Source organism: Lepisma saccharinum, chromosome 21 (genome assembly GCF_977018435.1).
Source record: "Lepisma saccharinum chromosome 21, izLepSacc3.1, whole genome shotgun sequence".
Taxonomy (NCBI): domain Eukaryota; kingdom Metazoa; phylum Arthropoda; class Insecta; order Zygentoma; family Lepismatidae; genus Lepisma; species Lepisma saccharinum.
This window is the reverse complement of record NC_139249.1, coordinates 4,857,666-4,881,149: the sequence shown is the minus strand read 5'-3', so window position 1 is coordinate 4,881,149 and position 23,484 is coordinate 4,857,666. Positions and strand designations below refer to the sequence as shown.

The 23,484-nt window shown below is 40.1% G+C and overlaps 1 protein-coding gene across 2 annotated transcripts in view; it reads left to right on the top strand.

Annotated features, from left to right (window-relative positions):
• The window catches only part of LOC146004523 (uncharacterized), a 64,120-nt gene extending 57,131 nt beyond the window's left edge, over positions 1–6,989 (top strand). For both annotated transcript variants that reach the window (XM_083143404.1, XM_083143403.1), the window contains exons 12-14: positions 485–598; positions 4,673–4,990; positions 6,290–6,989. In XM_083143404.1, coding sequence (XP_082999530.1) covers positions 485–598; positions 4,673–4,990; positions 6,290–6,687 — 830 coding nt within the window. In that variant the 3' untranslated portion in view covers positions 6,688–6,989. The remainder of the gene's footprint in view (positions 1–484; positions 599–4,672; positions 4,991–6,289) is intronic.
• The last annotated feature ends 16,495 nt before the right edge of the window (positions 6,990–23,484 follow it).

Genomic DNA, 23,484 nt, shown 5'->3' with positions numbered 1-23,484 from the left:
CTTCACATCCGGATCCCACGTACCAACAGAAAATGCAACAACTTCTTTTATACAAAAACCTCAAGGCTATCCCTAGAACAAAGGTCATTTCTCTATAGGCTACAAACAAGGTACAATACACTAATTGATCCTCCAGGCTTCCATCTATCTAAGCAGGCTTTCAGAAATGCGTGCATCAAGCAGCTGAAGAAAAATTAATATTTGTTATACCCTTGATATTGTTTTATTATTATTGTTTAATTTTTATTATTTTTATTGTATTATTCTTGTTACATATGTGTGCGTGCTTCTCATTTGTTAATTTCTATTTTTCTCGCTGTTGATATCCTGATTTAAAATGGATTCTTTCTGTATTCAGGATTTCTCAAATAAATAAAAAAAAAAAATATCATGTTTTTTTTCTGTTTTAATATATTAATTTTCACTGTACTTAGCTGTCTATGAACAGGATGAAGTTTTATTTTAATTTTTTGTTTGGTTTCAGGTGAATCTTACATTAAACTAGAAAAGCTCAATTTTCCAGATAGTATCAGTGATCTGCCAATAGATGAGCCTACTTTGGAAAGTCCTGTAATAGATAATCAGAATTCTTCTTCAGGTGAGCATAGTTTTCAGTTACTGTAAAATGTAACAATTGGGAATTCTGAATTTAGGGTGAAATATACTAAAATCCACACGATGCTGTCTTTAAGGATGTGTTGCTCGCTTCTCCATCCTACACCTGGTACACACGATTTGCATTGTTCATACATTCCACATTACAATGCACTGCCACTTTCCAATTGTATATTTCGGATTTTTGTGCTGGTCCTGCATTCTTGTGGAAACAAAAGTAGTTGCAGTGATTTATGCTCCAACCCTCGTATGTAACAAGATGGATTTTTAGGTGTGTGCAAGATGACAGAGACTTCTGGCTGAACAACAAATATAAATTATATATTCATGATTCATGCTACGTCAGAGGTCCCTGGTTCGAATCCCAGCCTGGGCATGGATGTTTGTGAATGTCTCTTCATCAATATCATCACTCATCCTCATCTTTGCGATTAGCCAACAAGTGGCAGAAAAGCGAAGTAAAAACGAAATCAATCAATACACTCATGATTCATGGTATTGCACAGAAACAAAATTTAAAATTACACTAAAAACCCATTCATAGTTTGGTGCTGTAAGTGGAGTCAAAGAATTGTATAGGTATTTGTTATTGTCTAATTAATTACAAAGGTCCACGGTCTTCATTAACATAAGTTACAGCATGTAGGATGCAAATGGTAGCCTGTCTGTCGCTGCTTAATTTGCTTCCGGTTGGTGCTGGTCCTGACTTCACCTTCCTGGTAGTGCTGGAGGATGTTGTTTGTTAGGTTGCTGTGCTCTTGATTGGCGGTAGTTCCGATTGCAGCCATCTGTCAGCACTGGTGTGGGTAGATTGTCAAGTTGGTTGGAAAAAATGGTCTTTTCCCCCAAAGTGTTTCAAATCAGTGAAAATACATGGGTTGGCACTATTTTTTTTTTGTTCTACAGCTTTCCTTTATATCTCTACTGTAAAAAGAAACTCATATCTAAATTTAAAATACACCTTACAACGTGGAATTCATAGCTAGACATAAACAGTGATATATTTTTTAAAAAAACTGCTTTTTTGAATGAGCAGTTTCTTCTGAGTGTTATCCTCATGTTTCAGTCAGCTTTTTTTTTGGGAGGGGGGATAATTCCTAGGGAATCATGTTTACATGAACCTTAAAGATTTGCCATGAGCTTTTTTTAAATCACTATGGTGATTTGCTACTTACATTATATTGCAAGAGGCTTAACAAGACAGATGTTATTACTTACGTCAAATTTTGAAATTTCGTATTTACGCGTTGCACATTTCAATGGTTATATCCTATTAATTTTGGAAACACCTCTGTCTTCATTCAATAAGGGTACGGCGTCACTGCTTTGTTTGTTCCCAGGCAGCGATGGTTGCAATTTCTCCCGTTCAGCGGTGCTGGTGTGTGTATCCTGGTTTGTGTTGTCTGCTGTGCTTTCTGTTGTCAGATGGCGCTGCCGGGTGGTGGTTGGGGGGGCAGGGTCGTGCTGCTTGGTGCGATGCAGTTCCTGTTCCCCGTGTGGCTGGAGGGGGTCGAGTATGCACACTGCATCTTTTCTTTTTCTGGTCTGGGATCTTTTTGAAGATGGTGTGCCTGTCCATTATCCAGGTTCAGTGCTGGTTTCTGTTGGATGATAGCATGGGTTTCTTTGACAGTGTTCTCTATGACAGAGCCGGTTGGGTGAAGTATGGATGTGGAGAAGATGGTGTGGTTTGTGAAGTGGAGTTGTTGAGAAAGACCTGATTTTGGTGTGTCTTCTTTGGCATCTTTTACATGTTCATCAATCCATTCTCGAACAGTGAGGATGGTTCTCCCAATGTAGATGTTGTGGCATTGGCATGTGGCCTTGTAGACACCACGGGATGCAAGTTTGGGTAGTGCTCTTCCGATTTGGGAAATAGGTTTGTTTGCCAGTCGGATGTTGAAGGGTTTGAGGGCCTTGGCAAATTTGCCTGATGTGGTGGGGTGGTATGGAAAAGTGATCTATTTAGGTTTGGGATTTTGGTTCGGGTTATCTCTGTCTCGTGGGTGTCCAAGCTGGGCTTTTGCACACCACATGTATAGCTGGCATTCGGTGTAACCATTGTTTAGTCCTATTTCAGTTGTGCATGCTATTTCATCTTGCAGGTCGTCTTCTGTGCAGCTGTGTGTGAAGGCTCTTCTGTAGAAGTTCATCCATACTCCAGCTTTCTGTTTTGGTGGGTGGTTGGATTTGGCATGATGTGCTGGGTGCCTGAACCTGGTTTGTTGTACACGGACATGATGAATTTGTCTTGGTGTCATTGGATGCTTAGGTCGAGAAAGTTGACATGGTAATTTTCTTCCCTTTGTGAAAAAATGGCTGTCTCAACTTTCTTGACTTAAGCATCCAATGCCACCAAGACAAATTCATCATGTCCGTGTACAACAAACCAGGTTCAGGCACCCAGCACATCATGCCAAATCCAACCACCCACCAAAACAGAAAGCTGGAGTATGGATGAACTTCTACAGAAGAGCCTTCACACACAGCTGCACAGAAGACGACCTGCAAGATGAAATAGCATGCACAACTGAAATAGGACTAAACAATGGTTACACCGAATGCCAGCTATACATGTGGTGTGCAAAAGCCCAGCTTGGACACCCACGAGACAGAGATAACCCAAACTAAAATCCCAAACCGAAATAGATCACTTTTCCATACCACCCCACCACATCAGGCAAATTTGCCAAGGCCCTCAAACCCTTCAACATCCGACTGGCAAACAAACCTATTTCCCAAATCGGAAGAGCACTACCCAAACTTGCATCCCGTGGTGTCTACAAGGCAGTAGCGGCTCGTGCCTAAAATAACAGGTGAAGAAGTATATTTATAGGCAATGAAAACAAATAGTAAGTGCCAGTGCCCCCCCCCCCCATTTAAAACGTCTTTTTTGTCTTCATCCGTCCATCTGGAAAATGGTGTCTGCAACAAATTACACACTAAGTCATTTACTGGGTTCATTGTAGAAATAACAGCTCAACACATGAACACAACACACGATAGGAAACGCGAAACACACACGCGGAACAAGATCTCGCGAGAACGCGAAGATTTTGCCACAAGCACTGGATGCGATGTTTTCTCCGACGAGAGAACTGATTCACGTAGAGGGCGACACCATGTTCAAGGCCAACGCTAGGTGACGTCACCGTTGCCATGACAACCGGCTAAGTCTTCCGCACCCTGGCGAGGTTTGCTCTTCGACGAACTCACGTGCGTAGCGCAGAGCGGCGTAATTTGAGTATTATCGCGTACGTTCTGCTGAGAAATAGTTTAATTTAACAAGCAAATGAAAAATGACAATATTAATTTGAAAATTAGGTGAAAACATCTGCACTTGTTGCACTTGGCCAGCCGCCACTGCTACAAGGCCACATGCCAATGCCACAACATCTACATTGGGAGAACCATCCGCACTGTTCGAGAATGGACTGATGAACATGTAAAAGATGCCAAAAAAGACACACCAAAATCAGGTCTTTCTCAACAACTCCACTTCACAAACCACACCATCTTCTCCACATCCATACTTCACCCAACCGGCTCTGTCATAGAGAACACTGTCAAAGAAACCCATGCTATCATCCAACAGAAACCAGCACTGAACCTGGATAATGGACAGGCACACCATCTTCAAAAAGATCCGAGACCAGAAAAAGAAAAGATGCAGTGCACATACTCGACCCCCCTCCAGCCACATGGGGAACAGGAACTGCATCGCATCGAGCAGCACGGCCCTGCCCCCAACCACCACCCGGCAGCGCCATCTGACAACAGAAAGCACAGCAGAGGATGCAAACCAGGATACACATGCCAGCACCGCTGAACGAGAGAAATTGCAATTACCGCTGCCTGGGAACAAACAAAGCAGTGACGCTGTACCCTTCGAAATTAATAGGATATAACCAAAATTGTGCCATGCGGAAATACGAAATAACAAAATGTCACGTAAGTAATTTTAAACCGCATCCATCATGAACAGATGTTATTATTTGCATTTTTTATTTATTCTAGTTTGTAGCAAATACATTCTAAAGATTGTATGTTTTTCTAGGTCATCATGAGGCAGTTTTCATGAATATATACCACACACCTAAATCTCAGGATCCCATTGAAGAAGTAATAGAAAACAATGCTTATGATCTTACTCCATACATCACTAAAAGTAAAGCGTATATTTCTGGGAGAAGTATTCTTTACAAAACTCCAAACCGCACTGTTAACAAGCAGCAGCTGGTAGATGTTTCTGACGACAAAAGTTCTGCTGATAATCCTGAAGATACCCTCAAGAGTGACGATGTGGAACCTGACTCAGTCTCGAGTTGTAGTGAAACGTCAACAATTAACAGTTCAATGGGTCTTCAAGTTACAGGTGAGTTAGTGATTTTTTTTTTTAATTGCATGCCTCTTATTGTTTGTGTTAACTGAAATGCCTGATCGAAAATGATCTAGAAGATTGGGCAAGTCCAGATGAACTACAGATTTCCAGTATGTCTCTGATAATACCATTACTGATAATTGGAGCATTATTGCTTAAATTTAAAATCATCAATAACTAACTATACCTCCAGAGTGACTTTAACCTGCAGAAATGTTAGAGTATTAATTTTGGAAGAAATTGTTAATATAATTGCTCTAAGGGTAAACAGATAATGTTCTCAGCAGATCCGTATTGCATTTAGCCATCTTGTGGCTGAGTGTATTCAATGTTCAACTTACATGCCAAAGGTTTTGGGTTGCAGTCTCACTTGGACATTGGTCGTACTTTGTGTATTCCCTTGTCATTTTCATCTAATCACCATCTACCTTAATTTTCCCTAGGGATGGGACAGATTAATCAGTACTCTATTGTTTGATTGAGTTGGTCTTTAAGTCCACTTCATGCACAGAAAGGCTAATCTGGACTGGACCTACAGTTTAAAGTGGGATCCGAACCAGTATGTGCCTCCACCGGATATCAAACCCAGGACCCCTCGATTACAAGGCGACGATGCTACTACACCATCGGGGAGGCCAGTACTCTATTATTGGCTGACATAGGGATATCAGTAAAATTACAGATATTCTTACCAATCTAATATATCTGTAAATATCTTACAATTTTGTGCAACATTGTACCATTTTATAAGTTTTGTGGATATTAACATAATTACCATTGTCTACTTTTTTGTTTAAAGTAAATGTCTTAATATGCAGCTTCTTGTGCATTGTGAGAGCTTGGTAATGGGTAGTACACATTTACTAAGGAAGAGCTGTTGTGGTCTAGTGGTAGGATATCTGACTGCAACATGGGAGATCAGGGTTCGATTCTCGGGTTGGGTTATCTAAGGTCTGAATTGTTCTGGCCTTGTCCCTACATAAAGCAGCTCCAGGGCTCACCCAGCCTCAAATCAGTGAGTATCTTGGGGGTAAAGGCAGCCAGAGGGTGGTGTTGATCACACCACCTGCAGATCAAGAATGTGTTGTTCCCTATCCCCACACGTGCCTTCATGGCATGCGGAACTTTATATCAGATTGATTATTGATATCAGTAAGTTTTGTATCGGCACTTGATCGGTAGCGGCCAAATTTTCATATTGGCCCATCCGTAATTTTCCCAATTTGCCTAAAATGGCAGAATAGCAATGAGTGTGCCACTCATAATTACCTCCTTTCACTCTGTTACTTTCAGCTATTCTAGAGGAACTGACCTCACTCAGCAACACACTATTGTCAAGTTGTTCGGTTGGTGGAGAGAGTGCTTTGAAGGCACGTGCAGAGAATAACAGCATGGAAGAGGAAAGATCATTTTCAGCTGAGACGAAAGAGATGTCGTGCAATGAAGGCAACAGATCAGAAATTAGGTTAGGTGACACAAGCAGATCTAGGAGATACAATGGTACGTCCCCATGTAATATGTCACTGCCGTCCATCGGAAGCGGCATATGGGGTAGCACTCTTCGGACCCTTTCCAATTTCTCCTTGAGCTCGGCGAGCAATTGCATTTACACCCCGGAAAGATTGATGGATATAGAGGTAGTGAAGGACAGAATCCGGAACCTCAAGACCCAACAAGCCATAACTGAATGAGGTCCTGCGTAGAAATTTCAGCAAAATGCAGGCTCAACCTGGGTCTCGGACATTCTCTACCAAGCCAGCCCTGGTTTTGCTATTTCTGTTTTACCTGTGTGGAAGTGTGTTCACCAAGAATCCAACCTGGGTCTCCTTGATTACAGCTGCTACACTTTCCGGGAGGTCCCTGTGTCTGGAACACAATACTAATTAATATATTGTTTATTGGTAGATTTATGACAGTTTTACTTGTCTGATATTTTTATAAATAGCCTATGACGAGAGTTGAGTAAGTTACTAAAAATAAAACATAACTATTATCCTTAATTTGTTTATGTACTTAGGACATTTATTTAGATAAGTACACACTTACTCTGTAGTGGAAGTTTTCTTACTGTGACTTACATGCACAAGTTTAAAACACAGCAAAGCTTCTTTTGCAAATAGATTTAGGTTTAGCAAATAAATGTTCATATTTCCGAATTTATGAAGGTAAAGTAAATAAAATGATGCAAACTTAGGAAGTGTAATTAGAATTACTCTTGTAATTACGATATCATATTACTAATGAAAGCACCAAAAAAGTAATGCATTACTTGTGTTATGCTACTTCCCAATTCTGCCATTTTAATTCTGATGAATCATCATCATCCTTCACAGTTTCCAGTCTCTGGCTGGGTCGACATTGCAGTTGATCATATCTTTCTGATATTCTTTAACTGCACGCCTCGGCTACGGCTACTTATTTAACGTGCCTGACGTCAGTCTGGATCTACATTACATTGGTAATGTCAAACCCACAAAAAACAATTAAACAAATAAGCAAAAGGCAATCATTAAGAACCTATTTACCTTTTGTCCCAGGGTAAGTGCCATCAGTTGGAGCCCAAGAGATTACATAGGGTAGAACGAATCACACTACAGGGTTAGTTCTATATATATACTGTAATTTCTATAAAAGAGCACATGCATAAACATTACATCATTGCCCCTTTCACTCATACTTTCACTCTCGCATTCATTTCTCGGCAATCCAAAATACATTAGTAATTAATACAATAATAGTTCGGCGGCATGTTTACAGTTAGCTACATTAATTTAAACAGTTCTTAATTTGACATTTACTTTTGCATTTACGAAAAAACATGTTCCGGTCGGAGCTTAACCTGCACTGTAAAAACACTACTCCTTTTATGTTGTTGTTGTTGAATGAATGTTAATCTATATATTGTTAATTTTGAGGTTAACGAGGATCACTGATATATAATTATGTTGACAATTTATAGCGTCGTACAATCTGAATATTAAATACTTTGGATGAATGGATAATTGAACGCTGTACGGTTTTACATGTTAAGATTATAGTTGATGCAATTTAATCACCGTAATAAGCAATGTCTGTTCGAGATTTTTTATGTAATTAAAGCGAGTTCATTGGATGTCACGACGGGGCGAACGAAGCTTATCCATTTTCACGTCCATTCCGGCTTACCTTTGTCGGCTCTGACTGAAGTCCTCGTGGTGAAGTCGTGGATGTTTGCGGCGTGGTCAATAGATGGCTTCCGGGCGATAAGATAGGATCTCCGCATCTTCAAGGTGGCAACTGGGTCGGACGCCCCCCAGCAGGGCCTTTCTCTGTCTCTACTCCATATTGATAGTACACAGACACGTGCGAAATAACACAACACGGAACGGTGCGACACAAAGCGGATACTTTCGCGGGTGGTTCTCGAAAGATTGACGATGATAACACGTCGAAGAAAATCTGAGTAAAAACTGGTGGTTTCCCTTCTCTGCGCGTCTATTTATTTGCTATTCAAAAGGTCTGTTACGGTACCCTCTCTGTCCAAGCGTTGCTAAATTGTCATCAAATCGTAGGCTCTTGTCCTGCTATCTTCGCCCGTATATTTGGAGTTCTTTGACCCTTCTCGAGCAGCACCTCGAGTAGAGGTTAGCCAAAGACCAGGCCCATTGTAACCTGCACGTTCGTTCCGAAGACAGTGCCAGGGAGTCTGTAGCTATTGTTATCCAGTCTAGCTGTTTAACCTTTAATATCGGGCTTAATTTATCTCCTATCAAATTCTGCTTTGGGGATTTCGTCGATGATAATCTGCTGCTGGGCTGTCTTTAATTTCAGTTGAATCTGACCATTGGTAACAAAGTTGTATTTTTATATTTCTTTACCCGAGGCTCGGCCTCTTCTCTCGGGAAACAGGCTAGTCCTTCGCACTCTGCCGTCCAAGTCCCGGTGAACAGCAACAATCCAATGCATATTATTGCTTATTACGATGATTAATTGATTTACCTGATAATTAGCAAGATTTTATCGTTATAACATTCCCCTCTCCTTACACATGAATTTTTTCTGAGCTTAAGACTATACGCGAAGGAGAAATTCATCAAAACACAATTACTAATTAACGTTAAATCTTGCCTAATTGTTACACATAGGCGCTCGAATAGGGACTCGAACCCTGGAATATATAGTTGTCTCTTTCTACAGACTAAATTGCACTTTTCAATTAATTTACATTATTACATTTAACATTAACCAAACATAAAATTGCAGGATTACTCAACATTCATTTTCAGTTCTTGACTCTGTAACATTGGTCATTTAAACAAACACCTTGCTAACACTTATGAGAATTATCCTATTATGTATGCATATACATATGTAAACTTACTACATTCACACTCTAAGTTATGATGAAAATTCACTCTTTGAGATATAGTTCAGAATTATTGAGTTAATACATAAAATATTTCTTATCATCAATTCAAACCTTTTAAAATACATGTTTCTTTACTAAATAATATCTATTCTGGGTAATAAGAATATAAATAATACGTTATTAATGTTGGCATTAACATAACATGATATATACTCAGATATTGATATGTATATAGATATATATATATATATATAAGTTCTCAGTTTTTTGAATATTAATAATAATAATATCATAATTGTGTTAAATTATTTACACTAGTATGCGGAATAATTTACAAGTTTAAAGGCTCGACTGGTAATCTGGCGCGTTGGGATTGAGTCCCCTACTCGTTGATGGTTGAGGCCATTGTTCGTCAGTCTCTTGCTTCTCATTGTTGTAGGCGGTTCTTACTAAATGAATAGCTTGTGTTCTGCCTTCTTTCATACGATTGTCTTCCTCCTCGCGTGAAAATCGTATGTCGCCACGCCCTCGGTAACCTGCGTTTGTGTTCTGTCCGCCTCCACGGTAGTTTCCTCGATTCGAGCGTTTGGTATCCCTGTCTCGCTGTCTTGGAGGACTGTACTGCGATTGTTCTTGTCGATTGAATTGTTGTCGACGTCCATTGTATGTATTCCGTGTAGTCGCCATTTGCACTCGTGGAAAATTTTCTCCTTTCTTCCTATCAAAATTATTATTCGCTCTTCTGCTTGATTGATCTTCCCATCGATGTTTTTCGTTCTCCTTCAGCAAATCCATGTCTTCAAGGATAAGCGACATTCGGTCAAAATTTTCTAACACATCTCCTGTAAGCTGTCTCTGTACGTAGCTCGGGTACATAGCTCTGATAGCCATGAGGATTTCTATCACTTCGGTTCCGGGCTTAAGCGAACGGAATTCATTCACCCTCTGCCAGAAAAACTGTTTGTATGTGAGCCTTCCGTTGATGTCGTACCGCTTGTTTCTTAACTGGGTAACCTTCCTCTCTACCAATGATCTGCACTGAAATTGTTCAATGAAAGCTTTTTCGAAGGTGCTAAAGGTCTTGAACGCTGGTACCTGGTGGTCTAACCAAATGCGTGCGGAACCGCGAAGAAGTTTCTGGATGAGCTTCAGGTGATCCTCTTCGTGAATCCCATATAAAATGCAATCTCTTTTGAATTCTTGAAGAAACGTGGATGGCAAAGTTTCTGTCTTCTCTTGGTCGAAAATCATAAAGTTGTCCAGTGAAAACTTCGAGAAGATGGCACGCCTGCCTATTTCCGAGGTGGCTACACTGGTCTGTACCACGGAGTGGACTCGCGAGCAACTGCTATCTTGCTCCATGACGTCATCGCCTGTGGCTTGACTCCCCGATCGAGATGGCTGCTGCGCTAATGTCGCCAGGGGCGTTGTTTCTCGCTGGTCTTCCTCGTTCCTCGTTCGTGGTGACGTAATAACGATTGAAGAAGTCTCTCTCTGCATCGTTTCTTTGATTCGTGTGACGTCTTGGCGTAAGTCTTGCGTCATGTTTTTTATCTTCCTCCATTGCTGTTCTTCCGAGGTCATCTTTGTTTCGATTTGTCCAAATCTTTCTTCCACCATTCTGGAATCCGCTGCAAGTCGACGATCAACCATTCGGAATTCCTCTTCTATTCTCTTTTCTACGTCATTCTTCTTTTCTTCTATCTTCTCTCCCAGGTGTGCCAGGTGTTCATGGATCTGCCTGACTTCAGTTTCCACCGTTTTTTCCAGGTTCTCAATGTCTTTCGAGTTATCACGATGTCTTTCAACACACTCTTCTTGGGCTTTTTCTATTTTCTCATCATTCTTTTTTAATGCTTGTAGAAACTGATCCATCATCTCTCGGTGTTGTTGTTCTTTCTCTCTTCTTCGCAATTCTTTTTGCTTTTCTTTTTCTTCTTCTTCCAATTTCCTCTTCCTTTCTTTCTCCTCTTTTCGACGTTCTTTCTCTTGTTCTTCCAATTTTCTCTTCTCCTCTTTCTCTTCTTCTTCCAATTTTCTCTTCCTTTCTTTCTCCTCTTTTCGACGTTCTTTCTCTTGTTCTTCCAATTTTCTCTTCTCCTCTTTCTCTTCTTCTTCCAATTTTCTCTTCCTTTCTTTCTCCTCTTTTCGACGTTCTTTCTCTTGTTCTTCCAATTTTCTCTTCTCCTCTTTCTCTTCTTCTTCCAATTTTCTCTTCCTTTCTTTCTCCTCTTTTCGACGTTCTTTCTCTTCTTCTTGTTGCTTCATCATCGTAGTGAAGAGCGCCATTATCGCTTGAACATCCATGGTGCCTTGGGTTGGTAACACTGCCGTTGGCTGCTCACTTTCGGGGATAACGGTATTCTCCGGAGCACGGTTGCTTTCTCCTCCCTGGTCGCCTTCCAGTAACGTCACTTCCTCTCCTTCCTTTGGATTGTCCATTTCTTCAATCTTCTTCCTTTGTCGAGTTATTCTCTCCATCACCCTTCTCCTCAGTCGTTATTCTCTCTCTCTTCTTCCTTAGATTCGATGCGTTCTCGCAGCGAGATATAAATTTCTCTTTTCCTTTTCATAAATAGACCCTACGGGGTTTTGCGTCTCCCCCCTTACCATCCTCGATCGATGCTTTATCCTTATCGCCGCATAAAAATCCAAAATCTCTCGCTATGTAAATTACTTTAACCATTGTTACTTCACGCCCCCTATATATATTGCACAAACAATTAAATACTCAATTCACATGCTAACTATGCGTAAATACACTTAAATACTCTAAACTAGAAAATTACTGATTATAGCAACACAAAGAACTAAACGCTTCATACTCTAGGCGTCCTGCGTGGTATTTTTTTTAACTGCAATAAGTGATTAATATTTGATTTTCTACCTCTATCAATCTCTTGGTTCCTGTCGAAGGCATATAGGCACATAGCTCTATAACTGAATAATTATGGCACAATAAACTCATTTTTGCGACTATTAATAACTTCCTTCCAACTATCGACACTTATTTAAACTTCGGGCCTACTCGGGCCTAATTATCGCATATTCGGGCCTACTCGGACCTACACGTCGAATGTTCGGAATTACTCGTCGAATATACATGTCACATGTTCGGAATTACTCGTCGAACCTACTTGCCCCATGTTCGGGCTTACTCGTCGAACCTACATGTCGCATGTTCGGGCGCCATCTTTTAACTGTACGCCTCGGCTACGGCTACTTATTTAACGTGCCTGACGTCAGTCTGGATCTACATTACATTGGTAATGTCAAACCCACAAAAAACAATTAAACAAATAAGCAAAAGGCAATCATTAAGAACCTATTTACCTTTTGTCCCAGGGTAAGTGCCATCAGTTGGAGCCCAAGAGATTACATAGGGTAGAACGAATCACACTACAGGGTTAGTTCTATATATATACTGTAATTTCTATAAAAGAGCACATGCATAAACATTACATCATTGCCCCTTTCACTCATACTTTCACTCTCGCATTCATTTCTCGGCAATCCAAAATACATTAGTAATTAATACAATAATAGTTCGGCGGCATGTTTACAGTTAGCTACATTAATTTAAACAGTTCTTAATTTGACATTTACTTTTGCATTTACGAAAAAACATGTTCCGGTCGGAGCTTAACCTGCACTGTAAAAACACTACTCCTTTTATGTTGTTGTTGTTGAATGAATGTTAATCTATATATTGTTAATTTTGAGGTTAACGAGGATCACTGATATATAATTATGTTGACAATTTATAGCGTCGTACAATCTGAATATTAAATACTTTGGATGAATGGATAATTGAACGCTGTACGGTTTTACATGTTAAGATTATAGTTGATGCAATTTAATCACCGTAATAAGCAATGTCTGTTCGAGATTTTTTATGTAATTAAAGCGAGTTCATTGGATGTCACGACGGGGCGAACGAAGCTTATCCATTTTCACGTCCATTCCGGCTTACCTTTGTCGGCTCTGACTGAAGTCCTCGTGGTGAAGTCGTGGATGTTTGCGGCGTGGTCAATAGATGGCTTCCGGGCGATAAGATAGGATCTCCGCATCTTCAAGGTGGCAACTGGGTCGGACGCCCCCCAGCAGGGCCTTTCTCTGTCTCTACTCCATATTGATAGTACACAGACACGTGCGAAATAACACAACACGGAACGGTGCGACACAAAGCGGATACTTTCGCGGGTGGTTCTCGAAAGATTGACGATGATAACACGTCGAAGAAAATCTGAGTAAAACTGGTGGTTTCCCTTCTCTGCGCGTCTATTTATTTGCTATTCAAAAGGTCTGTTACGGTACCCTCTCTGTCCAAGCGTTGCTAAATTGTCATCAAATCGTAGGCTCTTGTCCTGCTATCTTCGCCCGTATATTTGGAGTTCTTTGACCCTTCTCGAGCAGCACCTCGAGTAGAGGTTAGCCAAAGACCAGGCCCATTGTAACCTGCACGTTCGTTCCGAAGACAGTGCCAGGGAGTCTGTAGCTATTGTTATCCAGTCTAGCTGTTTAACCTTTAATATCGGGCTTAATTTATCTCCTATCAAATTCTGCTTTGGGGATTTTGTCGATGATAATCTGCTGCTGGGCTGTCTTTAATTTCAGTTGAATCTGACCATTGGTAACAAAGTTGTATTTTTATATTTCTTTACCCGAGGCTCGGCCTCTTCTCTCGGGAAACAGGCTAGTCCTTCGCACTCTGCCGTCCAAGTCCCGGTGAACAGCAACAATCCAATGCATATTATTGCTTATTACGATGATTAATTGATTTACCTGATAATTAGCAAGATTTTATCGTTATAATTCCATCGCTTCTCTCCTTCCACTGTGTTTCACAGAATTTCAATTACCATACTTTGAGTCCCGATTAGCATGTCAGAGCATAAAAGTCAACTTATGACAAACTTCTTTTTCTTTCATTACCTGCTCTTGCCTTGCTCTCACCTTCTGCACCGTATATCCTCTGAAGTTGTGTTGGTCCATCTGTTCTGTCTTGCTGCTTCAGCTGTTCCATTTTCTGTTGAATCTTCTCATTCCTTATAAGCAGGAGTTGGAAGTTGTTTAAAAGTCATCTTTCTTCCTGAGCTTTGACGGCAATGATAAACAATGGTAGTCTATTTCTCTTCATTTAGAAACGGAAAATGCTGTTTTTATTTTGCATTTTGGGGGGCTTAATTGCCATTTGTCACTAATTTTGAGTAGGGCTGAGCAATGCCACTTTGAACCGATGCCCTATCTCATTCCCACTGATACTGATGCTTGAAAATTGTACTCCCTCTGTCCCATAATTATAGTCCGGTATGCCAAAATGGTAGTACGGGAATGACAGACGAAGAGGCAGATGGAAAGCACAATTTGTACTGATCCTTGAGTAATAAAGTTGTATGACTCATTCCCGTGTTTCATGTTCTTCTTCTGTATACACCAATGTCACAGATTGAATATCAGGCAATTATTATGAGACAACAAACAAACGTGTACCGGACAATAATTATGGGACAGAGGGAGTAATAATTATAAACATCAACTTACCAAGAGTTTGTTTTCTTCTTTCAAATTCAAGAATTACATCAGAATATTAAAATACCCATTATGTTATAACAAAATTATTTTTTCTCATTACTGATGTGAACTAAATGAAAACTATTTTGAATTTTGCATAATTTCTAGGATAATTAGGCTCCATGAAAGTGTTGTCAATTATTTCACAATTACATAAGTCTATTAAGCTATTGAGGTCGCCGCAGTAGCTCAGTAGTTAGGGTGTCTGACTACCATGCGAGAGACCCAGGTTCAATCCCAGCAGAGGAGAACTGGGATTTTTTCCACCTGTTCAAGTGGCTCCGGTGCCCACCCAGTGTCGTATTAAGTAGGTACCTGGAGGAAATGTGGCCAGGGGCATGGTGCTGATCACATCACCCCCACTTTCAGCCAAGATAAAGAAAGTGTGGGGTCCTAACCCCCACACCCCCTGTATGCCTTCATGACATGGTGAAAAGCATAGGGGAGCACTTTACTTTAATTAAGCTATTGATAATATCTAGGTAACGGTAAAAGCAAACCACACAAAAATTCACATCAATGCTCTAGAAGGAATTCTAAGCTGGTGTAATTTTTCAGATTTTGGAATATCACAGTGATTTTTTGAAAGGAGAGGAAAATTTGAAAACAGCTGAAAAGATTTTCTCGGGTAATCGACCAGGTGAGTTGTGGAAAAGATTCCAAGCTTTCGAGAGCTAACGTCACTCTCATCTTCAGGGTAGAAGTGCAGTTCTGAGCATCAACCTGGGAAAGATGGCAGACCAATCGGGTGGCGTGTCTGCTGAATGCATGCTTCTGGTTAACTACCGCTAACCAAGCTGGTTCCAGTTCGAGTCCCATGTCGCAATTGAGATTATCTTTTTCTTCATGAATGGCAATTGCTTCCTTGATGATGAAGTCCCAGTAGTTTGAAGATTTGGCTATTATTTCTGTGTTGCTGAAATCTGGTCTATGTCCCTTGTTGATTGAATGTTCTACTAGTCTCGACTTTTCAGGATGGAAATACTTGATGTAGCTTTGGTGTTCTTTACAGTACTGTTCTATTGTCCTACTCGTCTGCCCAATGTATGCTTTCCCACATTTGCAGATAATATGGTATACTTCCGCAGTTTGAGTCCAAACTTGCCCTTGGGGTTTGCATAGTAAGCTTCTGATCTTTCGAGGTGGTTTGTGAATAGTTTTTATGCTATGTTTCTTGAGATTTCAGCTTCTTATTCTGGAGATATTTCAGATTTAAGGAAGGATGGCTATCTTCTGGTTAGCTTTGTCCGGGTTCCCTGGAGTGTCCCCTGATGTGCTGGTCTTCTTGCACAGTACTCGTTTTAATTTGTTCTGTTTGAAAGCCGTGCAAAGATGCTGTATTTCTTCTGATAGATGCTCCGCATCACTGATGGAGGTGGCCCGTTGAAATAAAGTAGAGAGTACTTTAGCTCGTTGAGACGGGTAGTGAAAACTGTTGGCATTGAGATATAGATCAGTGTGATATGATTTCCGGTATAGATTGTGTCCCAAGGTTTCCATCTGGCTTGCGTTTGATGAGAATGTCCAGGAACGGAAGGCTGTTATTCTTCTCATTCTCAATGGTGAACTTGATATTTGGGTGTAGATTGTTTAGGTGGTCCAGGAATGGCTGAAGAGTGTCTTTTCCGTGCGTTCAGACGATCAAGGTGTCGTCGACGTATCTGTAGAAGGTGGCAGGTTTCAACGAGCTGTGTGCAGCACTTCGTGCTCCAAGTTTCCCATAAAAAAATTGGCTATGGCAGGCGAGAGTGGGGAGCCCATTGCTACATCGTCGGTTTGTTCATAGTACTGTCCACTGTAGCTGACGTAGGTAGATGTCAATGTGTGTTTGAACAGACTGATGATTTCTGGTATGAAGTGGCATTCTAGATTCCAGTGAATCTTGAAGTTCCACTTTGGTAAAGAGTGACACTACGTCGAAGCTGACTAAGATGTAATCTGTGATGTTCTTATCTGCTGCAGCGCCATGATGAATTCTGCAGAGTTTTTCACATGGTTTTCACATTTCCCTATGAGTGGTTGAAGCTGGGCTGTCAGGAATTTGGCAAGTCTATACATTGGGCATCCGATGGTGCTGAGGATCGGTCTTAATGACACTGCAGTCTTATGTATTTTGGGGAGTCTGTATAGTCGTAGCGATATTGTTCCGGCCGGTGTCAATTTGTCCTGAATCGGTTTCGGAGAGGATGTTTTCTTCAAAAGTGCTCTGGTCTTCCTTTCAACCTGCTTCTGTGGGGTCTCCGGGGAGTTTTCTGTATGTAGAGTCTGCTAGAAGTTCTGAAATTTTCTTGTTGTAGTCTGTGGTGTCTGGAGAATTACTGTTGCGTTCCCTTTCTCTGCTGGTAGTATGAGGATGTCCTTATCTTCTTTTAGTGCCTCGAGTGCCGCATTCTCTGCTGGTGAAATGTTGGGTCTCTGTGAAACTGCCATTTTTAGGGCCACATATGTTTCTCAGCATATGTCTTGAGCAGTCAGGTCAGGAAGATCTTTTACGGTCTGTTCGATACTGCTGATTATGTTCCTGAGGGGGATACTTCTTGGTGCTGCACCGAAATTTAAACCTTTCGAAAGGGTAGATATTGTCGCTTCGTCAAATGTCCTATTCGTTAGGTTGACCATGGTTCGGTTAGTGTCCTGGCTGGCTGTTTCTAGATGGTGAATTTCCTTTTGTTTTGCTGTAGTCTGGTTCATTTGTAGTTCCATGCGGGCTCTGGTTGTGGAGTCAATTCATTCCCAGTCCATCGGAGATACAGAAGATGCAATTTCCAGGTGGATGCCTAGTAGGTAGATTCCTGTCAGCATGCTCAAGTTCCTGGTGTGTGGAGTGTATCCTTTCCCATCCTACTGGTTGTGATGTTCTTGATGGGGTATTTTAATGTAGCGAAGATCGGGATGACGTTCTTGTCTCTGCATCAAAGTAAGAAAGCTAAGCTAGAGAGTAGTTTCGCTTTCTTGATCCGTAAGTCCTCTAATCTACGGATGTGATATAGCATTTCCTCCCCATAGAGCTACTTGAAGTAAGACTTGAAGTTTTCCTGGCAACAAATGATGAAAAGATTTTCTCAGGTCGATAGCTCTTACCTGCTCGATAGCCCAGGAATCACTGGAATCTAGAATGCCACTTCATACCAGAAATCATCAGTCTGTTCAAACACACATTGACATCTACCTACGTCAGCTACAGTGGACAGTACTATGAACAAACCGACGATGTAGCAATGGGCTCCCCACTCTCGCCTGCCATAGCCAATTTTTTTATGGGAAACTTGGAGCACGAAGTGCTGCACACAGCTCGTTGAAACCTGCCACCTTCTACAGATACGTCGACGACACCTTGATCGTCTGAACGCACGGAAAAGACACTCTTCAACCATTCCTAGACCACCTAAACAATCTACACCCAAATATCAAGTTCACCATTGAGAATGAGAAGAATAACAGCCTTCCGTTCCTGGACATTCTCATCAAACGCAAGCCAGATGGAAACCTTGGGACACAATCTATACCGGAAATCATATCACACTGATCTATATCTCAATGCCAACAGTTTTCATTACCCGTCTCAACGAGCTAAAGTACTCTCTACTTTATTTCACCGGGCCACTTCCATCAGCGACGCGGAGCATCTATCAGAAGAAATACAGCATCTCCTCACAGCTTTCAAACAGAACAGGTACTCGAACCACAACATCAATAAATCATTAAAATTAGTACTGACCAAGAAGACCAGCACATCAGGGGACACGGACAAGCCAGGGAACTCAGACAAAGCTGACCAGAAGATAGCCATCCTTCCTTAAATTGGAAATCTCTCCGGAATTATAAGCAGAATTCTCAAGAACATAACATAAAAACCATTCAGAAACGACTTCCGAAGATCAGAAGCCTACTACGTAACCCCAAGGACAAGTTAGGACTCAAAACACCTGGAGTGTACCGTATTACCTGCAGAGGCAGGAAAGCATACATTGAGCAGACGAATAGGACAATAGAACAGCACAGTAAGAAACACCAAAGCTACATCAAGTATTTCCATCCTGAAAAGTCAGGACTAGCAGAACTTCAATCAACAAGGGACATAGACCAGATTTCAGCAACACAGAAGTGATAGCCAAAACTTGAAACTATTGGGACTTCTTCATGAAGGAAGGAATAGCCAGCCATTCATGAAGAAAAAGATAATCTTAATCGCGACACAGGGCTCGAACTGGAACCAGCTTGGTTAGCGATAGTTAACCAGAAGTGTGCATGCAGCAGACATGCCACCTGATTGGTCCGCCATCTTCACAGGGTTGCCTCTCTCCATGAACATATATACACTGGGTTGACACTGAAAACTGCACTTCTACCCTGAAGATGAGAGTGACGTTAGCTCTCAAAAGCTTGGAATCTTTTCCACAACACCTGCTTGATAGTCCGAGAAAATCTTTTCATCATTCGTCGCCGGGAAAGCTTCAAGTCGCACTTGAAAACAGCTGTCCTGGTGGGGTGGGGGCCAAAGCTCCAGCTGACACTTAACAAAATATCTTTTAGGCTATTCCAAAGTTGGTATTTATATATTGTTGTAAGTAACTGCAATTTCTGCACTGAATTAAATTAAATATAAATTATCTGAGTTAAAATTATGGTAAGTTATGTGAATAACAAACTAGGTTTCACAAATAAATGCATTATTTATTTCACTTGGAGCAGCAATATTGGCACAAAATCGTTCATATTATACATACATGAAGGGAAAATCGAAGTACATTACAACACAGAAATGCATTGATGAAGTCATATTCAATACCTCTAGCAATCTCATACTGAGGAGAGATCTCGTTTCAGTCAGATTTGATTATATGCAGAAGCCCCTGGAAGACTTATTATTTACACTTATTTGAATCTCTTGTCAACAACAATGGTAAGTTATGTGTTAACTTGCCAAATGAAGTAATACTGAGCTGTGATAAAATTGTCATGGTTTTTGCAGTTCAAGTTCCATAGTTTTTTGTACAGTCATGGACACCTTTGGGTTGTAACTATCCCGTTGAAACTGCTTGAGATTGTTACACTCCAGAAGTGGCTGTGACTGTACCATCACTTCGTTTTTTCCCAAATACTTTTGATTAGCATGTGTATCGATGCATCTGCTAACATAGTTTAAAAATTAAGTTAACGAGTAAAATTAATAATTTTCTTCTTAAAATGTGCCATAATTTGAGTAGGGTTGTTAAAGGTACAGGAATTCATAAATTCTATTGGGTTCTGTAAGAGGACCAGAACCTTTCTTTCTTGCACGATTAAAATTTGGTTCAAGTTGCATATTGTTTCATTTTAATACCAAACTTGGACTGTATTTAGATTGTACCGGAAAATAGGTTCAGGGACTGAACTGAAATACTTTACAGATAGAAAAGTTTTTTTTTTTTTTATTGTCCAGAACCCATTTACCCTTGCTGGTTCTCTCTCCCAGACTGGAATTGAATTTATTTCATATTCCTGAACCTTTAACTTCCATGAATTTGAGACTATCAGTATAAAATGATTCAAGGGTCTATATTTAAGGGCAAATTTGAGAATAACAGGTGATATTACAGGATCCCTTTGTCATGTGAGCAGGACAAAAGTGGGGGAACAGTGAGTAGGTCTGTAGCTATGGGCCCCAAGGCAAGAAAGTGCCAAACGATAAAAAAAAATGTCAATTTTGTACATAAAATATTTAGTAATGCTCGCCTCACGAGAGAGAGAGAGTTTCAACCAAGGGCACAGATAATAGTATGAAAATTGTCAATCGCTCTTTTTATTCTATAATTTTATATCCAGTATTGTTTTAATAAATGGAAGCAAAGCAGATGTCCTCTACTCATTGACATATTTATTTAAATGCATGATCACCACATGAAGCTTCAGGATAGGATAGATTAGGCACAGATAAGATGGTTCTGAAAGACTGCCAGTAAGAGCTTACAATGCACACGGAGTGGGAATAAGGCCAAGGGGGAGTGTTAGGAGAAGAAGACAAGATTGGAACACCGTGGAAAGAGAGTAGTGGTCGAAGACCAGGAAAAAAATGGAGTGTCTTGACTTCTATACTGACCCAGCCAGAGGCAGGAAACGGTGAAAGATGATGATCATCACATTGTGGAAAACATACTATTACTTGTGGTGCTTGGTGTACAAGGTACCAAGTAATACCTAACATGGGCTCAACTCTGGGAAGCCAGAATCAAAAAGTTTTCTATTCCATAAAAATATCATCCAGGATTATTTTGATATCAAATTTGTGAAATAATAAAAAAAATACTTATTACTTTGCTTCCCAGGTCCGAAGAGGTTAACAAAAGTATAGGTAACGGCTGACGAGATGGCCTCCGTGAGTTTTTGCCGAAGTAGTAAGGGTTTTCTACTATTTGGTGCAGGGGAGAGCGGTGGACTGTCGTCTGCACCACCCCTCAAATCCCTTTATCTCCCTTCATGCGGGGGTCCTACTCCTGAGCATTCACCTATACCACCAACTTGTAAATTTTAATAAACCTGCATTTTTTTTTTTTAGGGATCATTGTGTACCCCCTTGCCCCCACAAAGTTATGCCTATGATATCTAATAGCATGTGTAGGGGATTTGAAAATCAGAAATTTTCAAAATCTGAAATAAATGTTTGATGCTTGTGAAGATGCGTGTTTTGGAGATAGTAATTATTTATTTCAATTATAAAATAATACTTCACTGGAGAATGCTTTAAAGGACATAAGCATAATTTTTACAATGTTGTTCTAGTAAAAAAAATACAATTGCAATAATGATTCTGTGTATGCCATAATTGTTTGTTCTATTGAGTAACCATGCAGCCGAGATAAAATAGGCCAAATACGCACCTTGAATTTTTTGTTGCAGGACAATTTTGTCTTAATTAGCAAACTTTGCAACATCTAAGAGGGAAGAGGTTTGAGGCTAGATTTATTTATTTTTTTGCTGAGGATTCCCTACAGAGTTGGGCATGTTGGTATGTGACTATTAAAAGGAGAATACCATTTATGTACATTTTGCAGGGGGGCGCCAAATTATTTCTCACACCCAGGTCTACATATCTCTAACTTTGATTCTTTTTGGGATTTTCAGATATGCTTTTATAAGTATTGCTTTGAAGTTCACAAATATTACCTCAATGGAAATGTATTATTTCCAGATATATTCGATATACTTTGGAAAAAAAAAAGTTAAGTCAAATAACTAACAATGGACAGTTTACTTAGGACTCCACCTGGAAAAAAAGACTTAACAGCTAAGTTAGGTAGTTGAGTTATGACATCACCCAGTACCTAGTTTTCATCTAGAGATCCCCGTATCCCAAGTGATATCTTCAGGATGCTTAACTATCCTGGTTTTAAGTTTAATTAATATGCCTTGATTTAAAGTAATGTTAGTTTAGATAGTGAAGGGTAGTGAAAACTAACTTCATCTTTCCCGCTCAGAAGTTCTTTAATATATTATATCAAACAGACGCACCTAGTGCAGTTGATTCATTCATCTGTTAAATATGTTTTTCAAGTATGAGTAGGACATGGACTCTAAAACACTTTAATTTGATTTAACATTATGTAAGATTGCAGCTATATGGAATAAATACATCTAGATTATTATACAGGGCAATTCAAAATGGTTCATTTGATTATAAATGACTATCTTGTGTGTTTATGAAGATACAGCACTGAATAAAGGAAACTGTCCAGAGTTTTGTTTACATACCTTACAAATGTTCTCTGACTCCCCATTGTTAAATGTACATCTAAACGATAATCTAATTCCTGCCACCGGCTCCAGAGCACTAGGAATGCGAATCTTGAGTTTGTGTAGTGTTGCGGGCAATGGTAGCACATACACAGACAGCATCCTTAACATACCATACACGTAAAAGTTTTCTTTATTCCATGAGCATGTAATCGCACATATCTTCATAAAACATAAAATATATAGTCATTCATAATCACATCAATCAATTTGAATTGCCCTCTCAGAATATAAGTTCAGAAATAATTTTAAAATAATCAATTTTAATTTGATTTTTTGTAATCCTTTTTTTTAATAAAATATTCTAAGCTTACAGTGCTCCATGTCCTCCCCCCCCCCTGGACAATCTAGTCCCCTTCAACAGACATTTAACCTGCAACCAGTGTAAAGCCAATATTATTTTACCATTTCGAAAGTAAGAAACCTTGAAAAGTACACACGTGAAATATGCAATGCATAAAATTCTATATATTTGAAGATTATTATTAAATACTAAAAACTATGAAGCTTAGATGAATAATGGCGTTTATATCATAGTGTATTGCTTGCTTATGTTCAAAACTCCAATCTACGTCGCAAATTGATACAATTGAAAGTTTTCTACTACACTCAGAGGTGCCAGATCGACTTACCTTTCATCTACTCACCTTGGAATGCACCAGAATAAATTCAACTACCGAAAAATTGCATGTTAAGCCCCTATCAAACGGAACTGGATTTCTAGTAGGAATGCCCTAGTTAGCGCTTATCTGTGAGTGTGCAAAGGAGCGCTTTTGTTTGTGGTTTCCGAGTGTTA